Source organism: Sus scrofa, chromosome 2 (assembly GCF_054392235.1).
Source record: "Sus scrofa isolate SSC_HxYL_T2T_F1_AM1 chromosome 2, Sscrofa_HxYL_maternal_Yorkshire_Landrace_v2.0, whole genome shotgun sequence".
Taxonomy (NCBI): domain Eukaryota; kingdom Metazoa; phylum Chordata; class Mammalia; order Artiodactyla; family Suidae; genus Sus; species Sus scrofa.
This window is the reverse complement of record NC_139384.1, coordinates 80,509,336-80,528,477: the sequence shown is the minus strand read 5'-3', so window position 1 is coordinate 80,528,477 and position 19,142 is coordinate 80,509,336. Positions and strand designations below refer to the sequence as shown.

General features: G+C 52.1%; 3 protein-coding genes across 18 annotated transcripts in view; 2 read left to right on the top strand and 1 right to left on the bottom strand.

Annotated features, from left to right (window-relative positions):
- RGL3 (ral guanine nucleotide dissociation stimulator like 3) overlaps window positions 1–9,673 on the top strand; it is a 14,542-nt gene extending 4,869 nt beyond the window's left edge. For 3 of the 15 annotated variants that reach the window (XM_085012944.1, XM_021083876.2, XM_021083875.2), the window contains 14 exons: window positions 1,826–1,968; window positions 2,067–2,282; window positions 2,956–3,059; window positions 3,154–3,238; window positions 4,959–5,015; window positions 5,122–5,208; window positions 5,410–5,442; window positions 5,529–5,650; window positions 6,784–6,879; window positions 6,980–7,048; window positions 7,127–7,223; window positions 7,855–8,007; window positions 8,091–8,205; window positions 9,193–9,673. In XM_085012944.1, coding sequence (XP_084869070.1) covers window positions 1,960–1,968; window positions 2,067–2,282; window positions 2,956–3,059; window positions 3,154–3,238; window positions 4,959–5,015; window positions 5,122–5,208; window positions 5,410–5,442; window positions 5,529–5,650; window positions 6,784–6,879; window positions 6,980–7,048; window positions 7,127–7,223; window positions 7,855–8,007; window positions 8,091–8,205; window positions 9,193–9,311 — 1,362 coding nt within the window. In that variant the 5' untranslated portion in view covers window positions 1,826–1,959 and the 3' untranslated portion in view covers window positions 9,312–9,673. Of the gene's footprint in view, window positions 1–1,825; window positions 1,969–2,066; window positions 2,283–2,955; window positions 3,060–3,153; window positions 3,239–4,958; window positions 5,016–5,121; window positions 5,209–5,409; window positions 5,443–5,528; window positions 5,651–6,783; window positions 6,880–6,979; window positions 7,049–7,126; window positions 7,224–7,854; window positions 8,008–8,090; window positions 8,206–9,192 lie in introns of those variants that run through there. The other 12 variants (XR_014837613.1, XR_014837612.1, XM_085012942.1 and 9 more) reach the window with 12 other exon arrangements.
- LOC146405501 (uncharacterized) overlaps window positions 1–14,852 on the bottom strand; it is a 27,608-nt gene extending 12,756 nt beyond the window's left edge. For both annotated transcript variants that reach the window (XR_014837634.1, XM_085012981.1), the window contains exon 1: window positions 14,698–14,852. The gene's annotated coding sequence lies outside the window, so the exon portion shown is untranslated. The remainder of the gene's footprint in view (window positions 1–14,697) is intronic.
- Window positions 13,921–19,142, top strand: EPOR (erythropoietin receptor; the record flags this gene model as incomplete). Its single annotated transcript, NM_214292.1, is given in 8 exon segments — window positions 13,921–14,170; window positions 15,008–15,143; window positions 15,518–15,696; window positions 15,772–15,929; window positions 16,399–16,552; window positions 16,632–16,719; window positions 18,196–18,283; window positions 18,377–19,142. Coding segments are annotated over 8 exon segments (1,530 nt in total). The 3' UTR covers window positions 18,989–19,142.

The window sequence follows — 19,142 nt, the reverse complement described above, 5'->3', positions numbered from 1 at the left end:
GGGATCAAACCCAAGCCACAGTGGTGACAATAATGAATCACTAACTGCTAGGCCACCAGGGAACTCCCTCCCACATTGTTCCTAAATTGTCTTTTCTATAGGTGTTTCTTCCACATCCAAAGATCCATTCAAGGTGTTCACTTCTTAGATCTCCTTTATTCCATGACAGTTTCCCTTTGCCTTTTGTTTAATACCATTAGGAAAAAAAAAAAGGGTCATCTGTCCTAAGGAATGTCTCACATTCTTCTCCATTTACCTACTTGCTTTCTCATGGTGACATGAAGCATATTCCTCTATTCCCCATATTTGCTATGAGATCTAAAGTTTTGTTTAGATTTATGTGCAGTTTTTTTCCCTATGCTCACTTTTAAAAACTCATATTTTGCAATGCCACCTGTCCCAATTTGAAATGAAAGACAGATAAACACAGTTACAGAGATTATTTAAAATATAATAATATGATGCTGGAATTGTAACAAGAAGGAGAAATAAAACAAAAACAGGGAGTTCCTGTCATGGCTCAGTGGTAAAAAATCCAAGTAGGACCCATGAGGATGTGGGTTCAATTCCTAGCCTCACTTAGGGTTAAGGATCCTTGCTGGGTTAAGGATCCAGCAATATGTGGTATAGGTCACAGACACAGCTCAGATCTTGCATTGCTGTGACTGTGGCATAGGCCAGCAGCTGTAGCTCCAATTGGACCCCTAGCCTGGGAACTTCCATATGCTGCAGGTGTAGCCCTAAAAATAGCAAAAAAAAAAAAAAAAAAAAAAAATTACACAACAATAAACTATACTTGTTTGTGTGTCAATGCTTGGGCATGATGAAGTTGTCCAATGCCTTTGCCTGCCATAGCATCATAGTGAGTGTGATAGCTGCAAATAATGTAAGGGAGAGCACTGACAACACAGACACATTAGCATAAATGTTGGTGACGTAGATGATCGATTTCCAAAATAGTGAGCAACACTTGCAATCTCCACACAAAACAAAGTCCAGACTTTCAGAGTTCTTGCATTCCTGGAGCCAAAGTAATTAGTGTTTATGAACAAGATAGTTGTGTTCTAGATACAGATTATCATAAACAGGTTTTTTCCAAGGACACAAATGCCTTGGAGGGACATTTGGAGATTGGGTGGAACAATTCTTCACTATATATGTCTGGCTCCTCTTGTGGCAAGATTTCAACTTCCAAAATGTCCCCTAGGGAGTGCCACCATTGAAACTCACCTTGAAAAAATCATATTTATTGAGCACTTAATAGCAGTTTATTAAGTGAGAGCTCCTTTAAATTAAAAAAAAAAAAAATCCAGATGAAGAAACCAAGGCACAGAGAGGTCAAAAGGCTTGCTTTTAATGGCACAACAAGCATAGTGAACCAGTTTGGATTTGAATTTAGCCATTAAAACAATCCCTTAACCACAAGGTTATACCACCTTGAACCACCAGAAAGGAGACGATGGATCCCATCCTAATAAAGGTTCAAAGTCAAAGAGCCTACCTTCTATTCTAGCCTTTGAGCACCTGGTTTCAGATCCCTGTCTCACTATTTACTGAGGATTCAAGTTAGAGCAAATTCCTGCCTCAAAATTTCCCCACTCCTAGAAGGTGCCTAATGGCACTTACTTCTCTGGATTAGTGTGCTAAATTTCAGGGGTAATCCACCCAAGATGCTCAATGACCTTTACTGCAGCCCGGACGTTCTTAAAAACGCTCAAAGAATTCTGTTTCCCAGATGAGAGGTTAGGCTCACAGACACCAAAGATCACACAGCCAGTCCTGGATTCAATCTTCACTGTTTTTAACCCTGCTAATGCTCCATCAGGATCCCTAGGGGCTGCCCAGATCCCCTGTCCAGACTCCCCAGCAGGCTGCTTGGAAGAGGAGGAAAGACTCGTGAGGGAAGGCCCTGAGCTCCTGGACTTCAGTGTAGACGAGGTGGCCGAGCAGCTGACCCTGATGGATGTGGTAAGAACTCTGGCTGGGCGCGGCTGGGGGGGTTGTGGGGGGGGCTGGGGGGAGGCCCCGCTAAGCACAGATTTTGCACATTCTCCCCACCCGCTCAGGAGCTCTTCTCGCGCGTGCGACCCTGCGAGTGCCTGGGCTCCGTGTGGTCGCAGCGAGACCGGCCGGGGGCCACAGGCACCGCCCCTACCGTGCGCGCCACTGTGACCCAGTTCAACAGAGTGATCGGCTGCGTGCTGGGCTCGGTCCTTGGAGAGCCGGGCCTGGCTGCCCCGCAGAGGGCGCAGCGGCTGGAGAAGTGGATCCGCATCGCCCAGGTGCAGGTCTGGGGTTGGGTGGGCAGGGCTGGGGGCGGGGCCGAGGCTCGCTGAGAGGCTGACGGCGGGCGGAAGGCAGAGGACGGGGGCTAAGGGGAAGGTTGGGGCTGGGAGGTGCTTAAGAGAAAGCCTGGGAGGTGGCTGGGCGGGGCTGGTGTAGGAATAAAAAAGATGGATTGGGGGCACTGGGGAGGGGATAGGATTGGAGAAGGAGGCTGGGGTCCTGAAAGAGTGGGAGCGGGGCTGGACCCTCAGGGCAGAGAGGAAGAGTAGAAATGGGGGCGCAGGAAAGAGAGTGGGGCGCTGCAAGGCTAAGGGGGTAGAAAGTTGACACCTCGGGGTGAGACTGATGTTGGGGAGGAGGGAGGTCTGGGTCTTGGTCTGGGAGATATGCTATGGGTCCGTCTAGGGCCCTGGAAGAAGCAGGGAGTGGGACACGGGAAGCCAAGGTCAGAGGAAGGGAATGGAAGGACAGCTGGCAGAGGGGCTGGGGCTGCAGGTGGGGGAGGGAGGAGGGCCCCTGGGGAAGGAGACTGAATCTGGGTGGCTTGTCAGATGTGGGGCGAGATATGCAAGGGTCTGACCTGGGATCCCAAGTCACAGAATCAAAGGTGGATCGGATGTGGGAATCAGGCTTGGGGTGTGACTAGCGAGCCCCCACCCTGCCCCCCAGCGCTGCCGGGAACTGCGGAATTTCTCCTCCCTGCGTGCCATCCTGTCTGCTCTGCAGTCCAACCCCATCTACAGGCTCAAGCGCAGCTGGGGGGCAGTGAGCCGGTGAGCAAGAAGTGGGGTCGTGGGGGTGGCCCACCTCATCCTAGCTCTGACTCTCCCCCGCTGCCACCCCCTGACCCCTCTCTTGTCTCCCCAGGGAACCGTTATCTACTTTCAGGAAACTTTCGCAGATTTTCTCCGATGAAAACAACCACCTCAGCAGCAGAGAGATTCTTTCCCAGGTACAGATGGGTGAGGCCCCCGCAGATCCCAAGCCCAGGAAGGGGACCTGGGGCCTGGCAGGGCATTGCTTGTCATTGTCATGACATTCAATGTCCTTTCCCTATGCCTCAGGAATGAACTTCCTCTTGTCTGTGGGCAGCCCTACGTTTTTACTGCCTCTGCTGCCCTCATTATAGCTCACACTTTGTGGCCACCTTATTTGTTCATTCAACAAATACCAGAAGTTACAGGGAAAAGGTCATTGAAGGCCAGAGTCAGAACAAAGAGTAAAAAAAAAAAAAAAATGCTAAGGACTTGACTTTGATAAGCAAGACTGAAAAATGTGTGCCAACAAGTCTGACTTATTGCAGGCAAGATTTGGGTTCTAATTGCAATTCACCTAGGGTTCTTAGGTGAATCCCGAATAAATGGCACAGGAAGCCTGTCCCTTTGCCCAGAACATTCTTTACATTCACCTCCTGCAGGGGTCTACCCCAAGGTCCCCGCCCTCAAGAGGCCCTCCCTGCACCTCCAGCACCTTCAGCGCCCCCCCTCCACTGCCCTTATCTCTGCCTGTCCTCACTTTCCATGTCTAGCTTGCTTGTTGTATCTCCTCCTTGCTAATATCTACTCTGAGAGGCCAGCATTTTTGTCTGTTTTGTTCATTCCCACCTCCCCAGCACTCAGAACAGTACCTGGCCCAGAGCAGATGCTCAGTAAATATCTGTAAGTGAATGAATGTCTCAAATAAGGATGAGGGCTCAAGGAACAAGGAGCTCATCATTAAACACCTATTGTGTGCCAGGTGCTTGCCAGGAGGCTCCACCAAGAACCTGATAGACACATTTCCTGCCCTTGGAGGGATTCAGGCCCCAAATGGGCAGACAGTGCAAGTTCCTGTTGTGGCTCATTGGGTTAAGAACCTGACATAGTGTTCGTGAGGACACGGGTTCCATCCCTGGCCTTGCTCAGTGGGTCAAGGATGTAGCATTGCTGCAAGCTGCGGCATAGGTCACAGATGGCGGCTTGGATCCAGTGTTGTGGCTGTGGCGTGAGCCAGCTGCAGCTCCAATGTGATATCTAGCCTGGGAACTTCCATATGCCCCAGGTGCAGCTGTAAAAAGAAAAAGAAAAAGAACTTCCCTAGCCTGCCAAGTGGGAGGAGGAGGGAGTGGGATGGACTGGGAGTTTATTGAGGTTAGTAGTTGCAAACTATTGTATTTGGAGTGGCTAAGCAATGAGATCCTGCTGTATAGCACAGAGAACTATGTCTAATCACTTGTGATGGAACATGATGGAGGATAATGAGAGAAAAGAATATATATATATTTATATATATATGACTGGGTCAGTTTGCTGTACAGCAGAAACTGACAGAACATTGTAAATCAACTCTAATAAAAATTAAAAAAAAAAAACCTGCCCCATCCCTTATACCCCTAATTACCAGGCAGAGCAATGCTACGAAGGCAAGGTTCAAGGCATTTCTGGGGGACCACCAAAGTACAAGGGTTCTCACTTGTGATAAGGCCAGTCTTGGGGGCCATGGCACCCATGAGCCCCACCTCTCATTATTGCTGGTGGTACCTGCCCCCGGCTGCTTATCTACTTTCCCCGCACCCCCAACCCAGTTCACTTTCCCTTGGGTATGGCCTTTACAACCACTTAGGATGGAGGTATATTCCCTGAGGGAGGGGTCAAAGAGGCCCCAGGACTGCTCAGTCCTTCTCCCCCCCCCAGGACGAGGCCACCAAGGCATCCCAAGAGGAGGACACCCCCCCAGGAAGCCTGCTCTCAGTGAGTGATGGTCGGGATGAGAGACAAGCGGGATCCTCGGGGAAGGGATTGGAACGTGATGGGGTTGGTGATGGGCTGAGAGTGACTGGAACTCTTGGGGCTACAGAAACTGCCCCCAGGGCCTGTCCCCTACCTTGGCACCTTTCTCACGGACCTGGTTATGCTGGATACAGCCCTGCCGGACATACTGGAGGTCTGAGCCCTGACCCTAGCCTCCTGACCCCAGCACCATTCACCCTCAGCACAGCGGGCCTCCTGACAGCACACCCTTGATCCTGCTCCTGCTCCTGACCCCAACTCATTTAGTGCATGGGCCTCCTGATATCCCAGCCCCTGACCTTGACCCTTGATCCTTGACCCTGGAGGCTCCAGTTCAGATAAAGTTTGCCCCCAGGGGGATCTCATCAACTTTGAGAAGAGGAGAAAGGTAAGTGGGCACCTGAGTGGGTGTGGGGAGTGGGGAGTCCAGGGTGGGGGCAGGGCAGGGTGGGGTCTCAGAGGCCGCCCCCTCAGGAATGGGAGATCCTGGCCCGCATCCAGCAGCTGCAGAGGCGCTGTCAGAGCTACTGCCTGAGCCCCCGCCTGCCTGTCCTGGCTGCCCTGCGTGCTCAGTGCCAGCTCAGCGAGGAGCAGAGGTGACCAACCTGTGGCCTGGTCTGATCTCCCCGACTGGCTGACCTTGGATCACACACTGGGTCCACCTATCTCATGTACCTCTCCAGCTGCTGCTAAGACAACCTCCCAGCCCTGACCTCCCCTGCAGCCTGTCACCTTGCACTGTCTCCAGCCCAGTTGAGAGCCTCAGTCAACCTCTGATCCCAAACTTTGACTTTCTTTCCTCTTTCTTTTTTTCTTTCCCTTTCTTTCTTTCTTTCTTTCTTTCTTTCTTTCTTTCTTTCTTTCTTTCTTTCTCTCTTTCTTTCTTTCTCTCTTTCTCTCTCCCTTTCTTTCTTTCTTTCTTTCTTTCTTTCTTTCTTTCTTTCTTTCTTTCTGTGCTGCACCTGCGGCATATGGAATTTTCCATGCTAGGTGTCAAATTGGAGCTACAGCTGCTAGCCTACGCCACAGCCACAGCAACACCAGATCTGAGGCACCTCTGTGACCTACACCAGAGCTCACAGCAATGCCAGATCCTTAACCACTGAGCAAGGCCAGGGATCAAACCCAAGTCCTCATGGATACTAGTTGGGTTCACTACTGCTGAACCACCACAGGAAATCCCACATCTAAATTCAACCTTTAGCATGGAGCTGGCCATTCTACTCAACCAGCCCATCAGTTCTCATCCCTACCCCTGGCCCTCTCTGACCCATGACCCCATTTGTGACCCCTATCTGACTCTCTGAGCCCAATTATTGACCCCCAGTTCTGAGCAACTGACTCCAACTTTGACATATAAATTGACTTGTGACCCCAGGTCAGAGCATCCAACTGAACTGCCCAAGGGTTTCCTTTCATTCTATTGAATCCATCACCCTAACCATTGATCCCAGTGATTATCTGACTTTGAACTCTGTCCTTGACCCAATTTGAAGCTTCAGTCCCACTCTGTGAATCCCTGTGTGACCTGCCAACCAAGCCATCTCATCTCATCCCTAATAACATCCTGAAACTAATGACCACATTTGTTACACTGACCCTGACATTTGGTGCCCAATCCCTGGCTGTTAGCCCCGCCCCCACCTCTCTACACACCACAAACCCAGCTCCTGACTGACTCGAATTCATTTTCCAACCCACCTTCCCCATCTGCATCTTGACCCCTCAGCTACCGCATCTCCCGTGTCATTGAGCCGCCGGCTGCCTCTTGCCCCAGCTCCCCACGTGTCCGGCGGCGAATCAGCCTCACCAAGCGCCTCAGTGCGTGAGTCTCAGGGAGAAGTTGGGGAATGATGTGGGCAGAGATGGGATCTGCTCCCAGGACTGAGGCTGATCTCAGCCTCATCTCCTGTCCCAATTCTCAGGAAGCTGTCCAGAGAGAGAGGCTCATCTCCTGGTGGGAGCCCTGGGGACCCCTCATTCTCCACCTCCAGGTGAGCCTCCCATTTGATGAGATGGCAGGGTCAGAGCTCGGGGCAGCCACCCAACCTTGGACTCTGCATCTCCCCCAGTGTGTCCCCAAGATCCCCCCCATCCAGTCCTATAACCAGGGACCCTCCAGCTGGCAGTCCTCCAGCCTCTCCAGGGCCCCAGGGCCCCAGCATCAAGGTACCAGGACTGTGTGTGCATGTGGGACCTTGGGCAGCCAGGGCTGTGTGTGTGCGTGTGTGTGTGTATGTGTGTGTGCACAGGATTTAAGGGCCAGGTATGTACACAAGAGACTATACACACAGTTGGCTGAGCACTCTGGGTGTATGCCTGGGAGACCACGTGCGTCTCCATGGTCCTGTTTCAGGGACTGTCCATCAGTTATGGTCAGGTCTGGACCAGAAAAGCCCCTTACCCGCAGGGCACTCTGGGCCACAATTATACACTTTTGCAAGGATATATCTGTCCCCAGGAATGTGCTTACCTGGAGGGGAAATGTGGCTGTGAATATCTACAGTATCTGCGTGCAGGGTTGTTCGTGGACACAGGCTTGTGCACGTCCAACAATTGCGAACCTATGTGTTTGCTTGCTGCTCTCTGGGTACATGGGTTGTGTATGAACATGGGTCATGTGTGACTGTACATAAGAGGCCATGCAGGTCTGTATGTGATGGGATTGCATAGATGTGGGCTTGTGTATGTACCCTAGTTGCATGTCTCCAGGCTTGGGGTGTATAGGAAGATGTGTTGAATACAATGAGGGAGGGGCCTCATGCTCTCACCACTCAACCTCCATCTCCACTGCCTACAGCTGCCCCTGAGCCCCGACCTGCCAGGCCCCCGGCCCCTGGCCTTGCCCTTGAGTGGTCCTCGCATCCCTCTCCCTGGGCAGCAGGGCTCAGAGGCCCGAGTCATCCGCATCAGCATCAACAATGACCATGGGAATCTGTATCGGAGCATCTTGGTAAGGTGCTGGGCCTGGAATCTGCTTGGGGCAGCCCTGCCCTTGGGGCTCATCCTACCTAACCTCCCGCCCTCTCTTCCCAGCTCACTAGTCAGGACAAGGCCCCCAGCGTGGTGCAGCGAGCCTTGGAAAAGCACAATGTGGCCCAGCCCTGGGCCCGTGACTACCAGCTCTTTCAAGTCCTTCCTGGGGACAGGGGTGAGCAGGGACAACTTGGATCCTGGGCTGAGGGAACGCTGGGAGGGCAGCAAATTAACTGAGGTGGTTCTAGCACAGAGTAGCAGTCAGAGGAAGCAGGGCCAGGGTAAGAGGCAGAAAAATATATGTGCCTTCATTATGTGAGGTCATGAAGTTGTCCTGGCTCAGGGCAAGGGAAGAGGGCACTAAAGCTATCTTCCTAGGATTTATGAGAAAATGAGCTTGCCCAGGGTCAGGTGGGAGAAGGAGTGCAAGAAGGTCATCTAAGCTTACATTTGTAGAGTCATGAGGTTGTTCAGTTTTGACCTGGTGGAGTGAGAGATTGAAGGGGGTTCTGGGCTTGGCCTTGAGAGGGAATGAGTTTGTCCAGACTCAGCATGGGGACTCAAGTTATCGGAGCTTGGCATGGGAGAAGGCCCCATGGTATCGAAATTCAGGGAAGGGAAGCATGAGGTTATTCAGTGTAGAGGTGAGTAGGAGGTTGTCCAGTTTTCAAAAGGGAGAACAAGAGATTGACCTATGAAAGGATGCAACATGAAGATGGCAGGACATGAGGAAGGAATACTTGTCCATGTATCATGTGCAAGGCCCACAAGTGGTACAGGCTGGAAGTGGCACGTCAGAAGCTGTCCAAGTTCGTTGGGAGAGCAGCATGACCTTGGCAGGGCATTGGCTACAGGTGGACTGGAAGTTGACTGGAATGGGTGGTTGGAGTTTGCTCAAGCTGTATTGTGGGTTGTCTAGATTCCAGAGGAAAATCGCAGGCGGTTACCCTGGTTGGTGGTGGGGGAGACATGAGGTTGGGCAAGCTTTGAGTGGGAAGCTGTCCAGGTTCCCAGTGAAAGGGGAATGAGGTTGGCTTAGCACTGGCTAAAGGGACCCAAGGTTGCTCGGGCTCCAGGGTAAAGGGTGAAAGTTTACTTAGGTCTTTGTAGGGGAAATATGAGGTTGTGCAGGCCTTTCACCATCCTCTCCATGCCTGTCCAGAACTCCTGATTCCTGACAATGCCAATGTCTTCTACGCAATGAGCCCAGCCGCCCCTGGAGATTTTGTGCTGCGGCGGAAGGAGATGGTCCGGCACACGACTTCAATCTCCTCTGCCTGAAGTGGCTCTCCTCATCTTCTAGGACATGGCCCCATGGGCAGAAAGGGGCCTGGCTTCTATCACCAGGGGGTGGGGAGGAGGCTGTTCCCTGGAAAGCTCCCCTTTCCCCATAGAGGCCATTGTGCTCCATAACCTATAACTGCCCCCAACCTCACTGAACCCCATCCTTCTGACCCTCTTGGCACCAGATCCCTATTCCAAAGACATCAGGCCATGGGGTGGCTGGTGGAGAACTCCATCCCATAAACATAGAAAGAGGCAGAGCATCGGGGGTCAGACTCTCCCCCAAAGAAATCTTGTAACTGTTGCAGACCTTTCAGAAGCAACAGAAGTGGATGAAAATAGTGACCAAAGTCATGAAACAGGAGTCTGTCTTGTTTGTTCTATGCCTGTGCCCCGTGTTCATTCTTCATCAGGACAAAAATTTTAAAAAAGAAAAGAAAGGAGTTCCTGTCTTGGCTCAGTGGTTAACAAATCTGACTAGGAACCATGAGGTTGCAGGTTCGATCCCTGGCCTTGTTCAGTGGGTTAAGGATCCAGCCTTGCTATGAGTTGTGGTGTAGGTTGAAGACGTGGCTCAGATCCCGTGTTGCTGTGGCTCTGGTGTAGGCTGGCAGCTACAGCTCCAATTCAACCCCTAGCCTGGGAACCTCCATATGCCGCAGGAGCGGTCCAAGAAATGGCAAAAAGAAGAAAAGAAAAGAAAGGAAAGGAAAGGAAGGAAGAAAGAAAAAAGAAAGAAAGAAAGAAAGAGAGAGAGAAAGAAAGAGAGAAAGAAAGAAGGAAAGAAAGAAAAGGAATTCCTGTTTTGGCTCAGTAGTAATGAAACCTGACTAGTAGCCATGAGGACGTGGGTTCGATCCCTGGCCTCACTCAGTGGGTTAAGGATCCAGCGTTGCCGTGAGCTGTGGTGTAGGTCAAAGACGCGGCTCAGATCCCATGTTGCAGTGGCTCTGGCGTAGGCCGGTGGCTACATTCCAATTGGACCCCTGGCCTGGGAACATTCATATGCCACGGGAGCAGCCCTAGAAAAGGCAAAAAGACAATAAATAAATAAATAAAGTTAAAAAAAGAAAATCCAACTGCAGTGGCTCAGGTCACCGTGGAGGCATGTGTTGGATCCCCCACCTGGCTCTGTAGGTAAAGGATCTGGCGTTGCCACAGCTGTGGCATAGGTCACAGCTGTGGTGTAGGTTACAGCTACAGCTCAGATTCAGTCCCTGGGAACTTTTTTTTTTCCCCTGCTTAAGTACTCTGCTAGACAATATATATATATATATATATATATTTTTTTTTTTTTTTGTCTTTTTGCTATTTCTTGGGCCGCTCCCGCAGCATATGGAGGTTCCCAGGCTAGGGGTCGAATCAGAGCTGTAGCCACCAGCCTAAGCCAGAGCCACAGCAACGCAGGATCCGAGCCACGTCTGCAACCTACACCACAGCTCACGGCAACACCAGATCGCTAACCCACCGAGCAAGGCCAGGGACCGAACCCGCAACCTCATGGTTCCTAGTCGGATTCGTTAACCACTGCGCCACGACGGGAACTCCTATTCTATTTTTTTAATAATGATTTTTATTTTTTTCCATTATAGCTGGTTTACGGTGTTCTGTCAATTTTCTACTGTACAGCAAGGTGACCCAGTCACACATACATGTATACATTCTTTTTTTTTCACATTATCATGCTCCATCATAAGTGACTAGACATAGTTCCCAGTGTTATACAGCAAGATCTCATTGCTTATCCATTCCAAAGGCAATAGTTTGCATCTATTAACCCTAAATTCCCCTGGCAACTTCTATATGCTGTGGGCATGGCAAAAAAAAAAAAATCCATGAACCAAACAAAACCAAACAAAAAGCAGAGTTAAGTACACAAAACAATACAGATTTTTTTCCCTCTTAAGTATTAAGACCTTAAAACCAGTCAGACATAGGAGTTCCCATTGTGGAGCAGTGGAAGCAAATCCGACTAGGCACCATGAGGTTGTGAGTTCAATCCCTGCCCTCACTCAGTGGGTTAAGGATCTGGCATTGCAGTGAGCTGTGGTATAGGTCACAGGCACAGCTTGGATCTGGTGTTGCTGTGGCTGTGGTGTAGGTTGGCAGCTGTAGCACCGATTTGACGATTTGACCTCTAGCCTGGGAGCCTCCATGTGCTGCGGGTGCAGCCCTAAAAAGCAAAGCCAAAAAAAAAAAAAGACCAATCAGATATAACAATGTTCTTCTTAAACTAGCTTAAGCAAATAATTGCTATCCTTACTGAATGTTTACTATGTGCCAGGCATGTTCTCAAAACTTGACATAATCTATCATAATCCTCATAATAGCCCCATGAAGGAGGCACATCATGCCCATTTTATACGTGAAAAACTGAGTGAGGCTAGGGAGGGTTAAGTAACTTAGCCAAGGTGGCATGGTAAGTCACAAGATTGAGATTCAAATCTGAATTGTCTGCAATGTGTCAGAATACATGCGTTCACCCCTGGGGCTAGTGTGCCTCTCCTAATCACAGCTTACAGTTTCTGCCTCTCTCTCTCTCACGCAGTCCAAATGCCAATTTCCTGAGGAAGAGATTCTCATTAACTTCTGCTTTTAAAAGTGCAGGGGTACTCAGAACAGCTCTATCCAGTGGCTAACACAAGGTCAACGGTTTCTCTACATCTCTCAGCTTGGTTTTTCTCTAATCTTTTACTCCACAAATATTTCTTGATTTCTTGTTACCGTGTGCCAGGCTCTGCTGATACAGAAATGAACAAAATGTTCTAGTGAAAGTGGTGAATCAATAACAAAATGTCAGGAGTTCTGTTGTGGCTCAGCAGTAACGAACCTGACTGGTATCCATGAGGACGAGGGTTCGATCCCTGGCCTCGCTCAGTGGGTTGCGGGTTTGGCATTGACATGAGCTGTGGTGTAGGTCACAGAGGAGGCTGGGATCCCACATTGCTGTGGCTGTGGCGTAGGCCAGCAGCTGTAGCTGTTTCGACCCCAGCCTCGAAACTTCCATATGCCAAGGGTGTGGCCCTACAAAGAAAAAAAAAAACGACCAAAAAAAGCCCCCATCAAATACATATTAGATATAATAAGTATAGGGAATGCAAAATACTACTACTACTACTACTAAACTGTTTAAGGGCTGATGGGGAGAGTGTGGAGTGAGAGGGTTACTTTTGTTTGTTTTTGTTTTTGTCTTTTTAGGGCTGCAGCTGTGGCACATGGAGGTTCCCAGGCTAGGGGTCTAACCGGAGCTGCAGCTGCCAGCCTACACCACAGCAACACCAGATCCGGGCCACATCTGTGACCTACACCACAGCTCACAACAACGCCAGATCCTTAACCCACTGAGCGAGGCCAGGGATGGAACCCACAACCTCATGGTTCCTAGTTGGATTCATTTTAAATAGGGTAATCAAGGAGGCTTCACTGGGGAGGTGATATTTAGACAGAGGCCTGAGTCAAGTTTAGGTGTGGGAGAGTTCCCTGATGGTGTAATGTTTAAAGATTCAGTATTGTTAGAGTTTCCTGGTGGTGCAGCAGGTTAAGGGTCTGGAGTTGTCACTGCTGTGGCTTGGGTCACTGTTGTGTGGCTTCAATCCCTGGATCAGGGATTTCCCCGTACCAGGGATGGCCTAATAAATAAATAAATAAATAAGTGAAGGAGTGAGCCTTGGGGATACTCAGAGGAAGAATCTTACAGGTGGAGGGAATAGATAGTACAGAAGTCCACATTAGCTTCATCATCACACAGTTTCTCCCCTCCTAGTGACAAAGATGTCTTTGGCTACTCCACCTGCATCCCTCATCACCCAATAGAAAGCAGCACCTCCTTTTCCTAGGAACTCAAGGAAAAGGCTCAGGATGGAAGCCTATTGGGTCCCCTTGTGTTACATGCTCTCCCTGAACCAATCACTGTGTTCCAGGGAATGGAGCTTTCTGATTGGCTAATCTATGGCAGGCTGATGCAATAAGGTAAGTACCACTCCTCCCCCAGGCAGGTACCTCTGTCTCGGGGGTTTTACCTCAGTTTAAGCTTAGCTCAAGGGAATAGCTTTTATGGTTTGTTCTATACTTTCAAGATTATTAAAGAACTGCACACTCCTTGTAGAATAAAATCCCAAGAGTGTACAAACATAAGCGTTAAAAGTCTTTTTCCAAAAAAATCACAAATGAAATCTCACACTCCAGAATACATGTAATTTTACAAACACAAGCTCATTCATGCATGCTGTCTGGCAGCACTGCCCAACAGTGTGCAAACACTCAAATGTGCCTCATTATTACAATTATTTTTTTCCTCCTCAGACGGGGAAGAGATGTTGATTAGTATGATAATATCAGTAGCTTACGTTTTCGGAATGTTTGCTATGTGCCAAGCCAGGTTTTATAGATGAGAAGGCTAAAGACCAGATAATGTAAGTCACCTGTCCAGGATCACACAGCAAAGAAAGTGTGTCCATGCAGAAACCAGAGCTCTTCCCACCCCCACCCGCAAGGAGCCACGGGGGCTCTGGAGGGCCCCTGCCCTCTCCAGGCCCAGCAGGGCGTCTGCCTCTCTCTTATCTCAGCCCTGGCTGCCTGCTAGTCCCGCCCCCTCGGGGGAGCTGCCACTTGGAGGCGCCTGGCCGGGAAGGGCCTGGTCAGCTGTGTCCGGTGGAGGCAGCTGCTGACCCAGCTGTGGACTGTGCCGGGGCGGAAGAAGGGGGGGCAGGAGCCCTGGGCCCCCCGTGGCAGGGGCTGCATCATGTATCATTTCGGGGCAACCCTCTGGCCAGGAGTTGGCTCCCTCTGTCTTCTGCTAGCTGGGGCCACCTGGGCTCCTTCACCCAACTCCCCCGACGCCAAGTTTGAAAGCAAAGGTAAGGATGGACCTGAGTTTGGAGGGAAATGCTGGGGCCTGAACGTCCAGCCTGGGTCCTGGGGTCTATGCCGGTTTTTGAACCTTCAATCTATGTTCTGGGGGCCCAAGCTGATATCTGAGCCCCTAGACTGGGACCTGATATAGCATGCTGGGGTCTATATCCCCAGGCTGGGTTCTAGCAGAGAAGTTACAGAGGGGCATTAGAGTCCTGTTTTATCTTTTCAGGGACCCTGGTAACATGCTAAACCCTAAATGGGAAAGAGCTGGTGCTGGGTCTAGGCCCTGCTGTCTAGAGTCTCTGAGGTGAGGGAGCCGACCCTCTAGAGGGGGAGGGAGGATTAAACCTAGGTCCTAGTCAGAGGGGCCGGACCGCAGGCTACTGTAAACACGGTTTTCAAGCAGACGCCAGATCCCTGGGTCCGCGGAGTTGAGGGAGGGGGGCAAGGGGCACGGTTGGCGCTATCGGGCAGCCGGGAGCCTGCCGGGGCCGATAGGGGGCCCCGCCTCCTACACACACACACTCACCCGCACGCATGTCTTGAGTTGGGGCGGGTCGGGTCGCGGGAAGCGGAGGCCTTGAATGCAGCGCTCAGCTCAGCCCGTCTCGGGGTGGGCGGGTGTGTGTAGCGAGACAGTAAGACACGCAACCGACGCTTGGGAGTTCGGGGGGCACCACTTCTGCGGACCCCTGGAAGGGCCCCCGCTTGGGCAGTGCGCGGGGCGGGACATTTCTTATCGGTTCGCACAGGCAGCGGGAGGGAGGGGAGGATGCCTTGGCCCGAGGACGAGGACGGGTCTCGGGTCTCCTGACCCCCTCCTCTGCCCTCATCCCCAGCGGCCCTGTTGGCAGCCCGCGGGCCTGAAGAGCTTCTGTGCTTCACCGAGCGGTTGGAGGACTTGGTGTGCTTCTGGGAGGAAGCGGGAAGCGCTGGAGTAGGCCCAGAAGACTACAGCTTCTCCTACCAGCTTGAGTGAGTCCAACGAAGCAGGTGGAGCGCCCTACAGGGGTAGGGGATGGGCGGGGCGGGCAAAGTTCCCCGGAGCTCGCACCTTGGGATGTCTCCTGGTGTCGGGGCCGGATGGCACCTCTGCTGGTGGTCACTAGTGGGAAGCCCGCGGGGTCAGGGTTGACACGCCCCTTAGTGGCCGGGGCTGGAACAGTCCCTTATTCACTGCTGGAGTGCGATCCCAAACACTGCTGAGAGGACACCGCTCCAAATCGGCACCAAGGCGTCGCGTACGTCGGGGCTGGGACGCCCCCTGGTGGTAGTGTTCAGAACGCGCTCTTGGTCAGGGCAATACTTCCCAAATTGCTCCCTTCCCTCGCTGGCTCCTCGGGGAACAGGGGTGAGCCGTGGAAGCCATGCCACCTGCATCAAGGGCCCACGGCCCGCGGCTCGGTGCGTTTCTGGTGCTCGCTGCCTACAGCCGACACGTCGAGCTTCGTGCCCCTAGAGCTGCGCGTCACTGAGGTTTCCTCGGGCGCTCCACGCTACCACCGTATCATCCACATCAACGAAGTGGGTAAGTGCACTGGGAAAGGGGGAGTGTTAAGGAGGGGTCCTAGTTTCTGCTCAACTGAGCAACCGCTCTCCGCAGTGCTGCTAGACCCTCCCGCTGGGCTGCTGGCACGGCGGGCCGAAGAGAGTGGCCACGTGGTACTGCGCTGGCTCCCGCCGCCTGGGGCACCCATGGCGAGCCTTATCCGCTATGAGGTGAACATCTCGACAGAGAACGCCGCAGGGGGCGTGCAGAGGGTGAGGCCCGCCCCTATCTCCTAGCCCCAAGGGCTGCACAGTCAATAGCACCCACCTCTAAGTCCCACCCAGACGGTCACTATGGCCTCGCCCCTCCACATTCCGCCCAAGACAGTTCCACATCTACCAACTTGTTCTCTTTCCTAATTTCCCCTTTCCCACCCCACCTGGACGCAATCCCAACTACCCCCTTGTCCCAAACCCTAGGCCTCCTCAGGGTCCCGTCCTTTCACTGCGCTGGCCAGTCTGTTAAATAGCCCAAGTCCGCCCTCTGCTACCTGGGTCCCGTTCTGATTGGTCCCAGCTTTCCCAGGCCCCGCCTCCTGCTTTCATTGCCTACCTCCCCAAGAGTGGGCTCGGTTCGTCCTTTCTCTGATTGGCTTGGTCCATCAGGCCCCACCCCCAACATGCCCTTCTTGGCCCGCCCCGCCCCTATTGACCACGCCTCTCATCCGGGCCCCGCCCCCAGGTGGAAATCCTCGACGGCCGCACTGAGTGCGTGCTGAGCAACCTGCGGGGTGGAACGCGCTACACCTTCATGGTACGCGCGCGAATGGCAGAGCCGAGCTTCGGTGGCTTCTGGAGCGCCTGGTCCGAGCCTGCGTCGCTGCTGACAGCTAGTGGTGAGGCCTCAGGCAGGGGTGTAGGAGGTGATGGGTGAAGCATGAGGCAAGCTCACGCCTTCATCTTCCTGCTCCCCAGACTTGGACCCCCTCATCCTGACCCTCTCCCTCATCCTCGTGCTCATCTTGCTGCTGCTGGCCGTGCTCGCCCTGCTCTCCCACCGTCGGTGAGCGCCCCATTCTGGCACCTGGCTCACACTTTTCCCCACCAACTTTCCCCTTTCCCTGAGGAAACTAGGTTCAGAGAGGGGCAGGCACTTGTCCAAAGTCACACAGTGAGGAGTCAGTGGCAGGGCTGGGATGCAAGCCAGGTCAGTTCTAGACTTTCAGTTAAAATTCTCAGTTCTTGGGCGTATTTCTACCTTCTACTTCAGTGGCACCCCTTCTTGGATTCCTTTGTTAATATCTTTCCCAATTTCATCAGCTCTATTGTAAAATCAACCAGATGAGCTTAATGGAATGATTTAACCCTAAGTGCCTCTGACTCCTGTTATCAAGATCCTCGGGTGCTTTATATGACAAACATCCTGAGGTTTTTATAATTCCAAGTATATACCATGTGGTTTCATACCCCCAAATCTTGGCACATACTGTTCCTTCTACCTAGAATGTCCTTCTTGCCATGCAATCTCCTATTTTTCTTACAAGTTTATTTACTTGATTGGAAAATACATATTGAGTGTCAACTATGTGCTAGGCACTTGGGAGAAAATGTAGAACAAACCAGACATGTCTCTGACCTTGTGAATCTCATAGTTGAGTCATACAACAAATAAGGGAATGAACAGATATTTGGTTATAAGTTGTGACGAGTAATGTTACAGAAAAAAAAGGGGTATAGGGACACAGCAGGATGGCCAGGGAAGGCCTCAAAGCAGAGAGCTGAAGCCTGGAAGGAGGCAGACATTTGAAAAGCAGGGAGGAAAAACAGCAAGTACAAAGGCCCTGAGCTGGGAATGAGTTTGGAACACTGAAGCAGCTGCAGAAAGAGCATATGGGAGTTCCCGTTGTGGCTCAGTGGGCTAAGAACCCAACACAGTATCCCTAAGGGCTCAGGTTCAATCCCTGGCCTCGCTAAGTGGGTTAAGGATCTGGGGTTACCACAAGCTGCAGCATAGGTCACAGATGCAGCTCAGATCTAGCATTGCTGTGGCTGTGGTGTAGGCTGGCAGCTGCAGCTCTGATTTGACCCCTAGCCAAAAAGAGCTGTATGGTTCGAACTGTGAGGGAGGAAATGGTAGATGATGAGGTAAGGGGCGGTGACAAGAGTCAGATCACACAGGGTCTGCTGCAGAGCTGTGGGAAGGAGTGTGGATTTTATTCTGAATGCAAGGGGGTACCATGGAAGGGAGTGAGGAAGGAAGGTACCTAACAGATATCCAGGCAGGCCTGGGTGGGTTTTAGAGGGAGTACAAGGCAGTATACATTGAACACCTATACATCCCCGTCAAAACTTTGTTCTAGTTGCCCTTTTGTAGGGCCCTGCAGATGCTTTGGTTGAGCCTCTGTTCTCCAGCCCCATGCACTCGTCTGCCTCCATCATGACCACACGAGGCTAGGAGAATCTGTGCCAACTGGTGCTGAGGGGGTCTTGGTGAATGTCCAGTGACACATGCTAGGTACTTTTCTTTTGGCTTCACCAGGACTCTGAAGCAGAAGATCTGGCCTGGTATCCCAAGCCCTGAGGGCGAGTTTGAGGGTCTCTTCACCACCCACAAGGGTAATTTCCAGGTAGGTGGCCTGGCTGTCTTGTCAAGGCCTGGGGCTCCCCTGCTCCTGTGGCCAATCCCCAGGTCTCTGAGCAGACTGGTGCTGTTTCCCCAGCTGTGGCTGTACCAAACTGATGGATGTTTGTGGTGGAGCCCCTGCACCCCTTTTGCAGAGGACCCACCTGCCCCTCTGGAAGTTCTCTCTGAGCGCTGCTGGGGGGTGACACAAGCAGTGGAACCAGCCGCAGATGATGAGGGGTCCCTGCTGGAGCCGGTGGGCAGTGAACATGCCCGAGACACCTACCTGGTGCTGGACAAGTGGTTGCTGCCCCGGAGGCCGGCCAGTGAGGACCTCCCACAGCCTGGTGGTGATTTGGACATGGCGGCCATGGATGAAGCCTCAGAAGCATCCTTCTGCTCATCTGCTCTGGCCCTGAAGCCTGGGCCAGAGGGGGCCTCAGCTGCCAGCTTTGAGTATACTATCCTGGATCCCAGCTCACAGCTCCTGCGCCCAAGAGCCCTGCCCGCTGAGCTACCCCCTACCCCACCCCACCTGAAGTACTTGTACCTTGTGGTGTCTGACTCTGGCATCTCAACTGACTACAGCTCAGGGGGCTCCCAGGAAACCCAGGGGGGCTCATCCAGTGGCCCCTACTCCAACCCTTATGAGAACAGCCTTGTCCCAGCCCCTGAGCCTTCACCCCCGAACTATGTGACCTGCTCATAGGATTCCAGCCCTCAGATGCTTGGGGACCCAGCATGACTTCAAGTGCTACTCCAAGCCCAACATTTATCCAGCAGGGTCAGTGAGGCCTCCCTCAGGACTAAGGACATTGCTGACCTTGACTTTCTGCTCAATACATCCTGCTCAGAAAGTCACA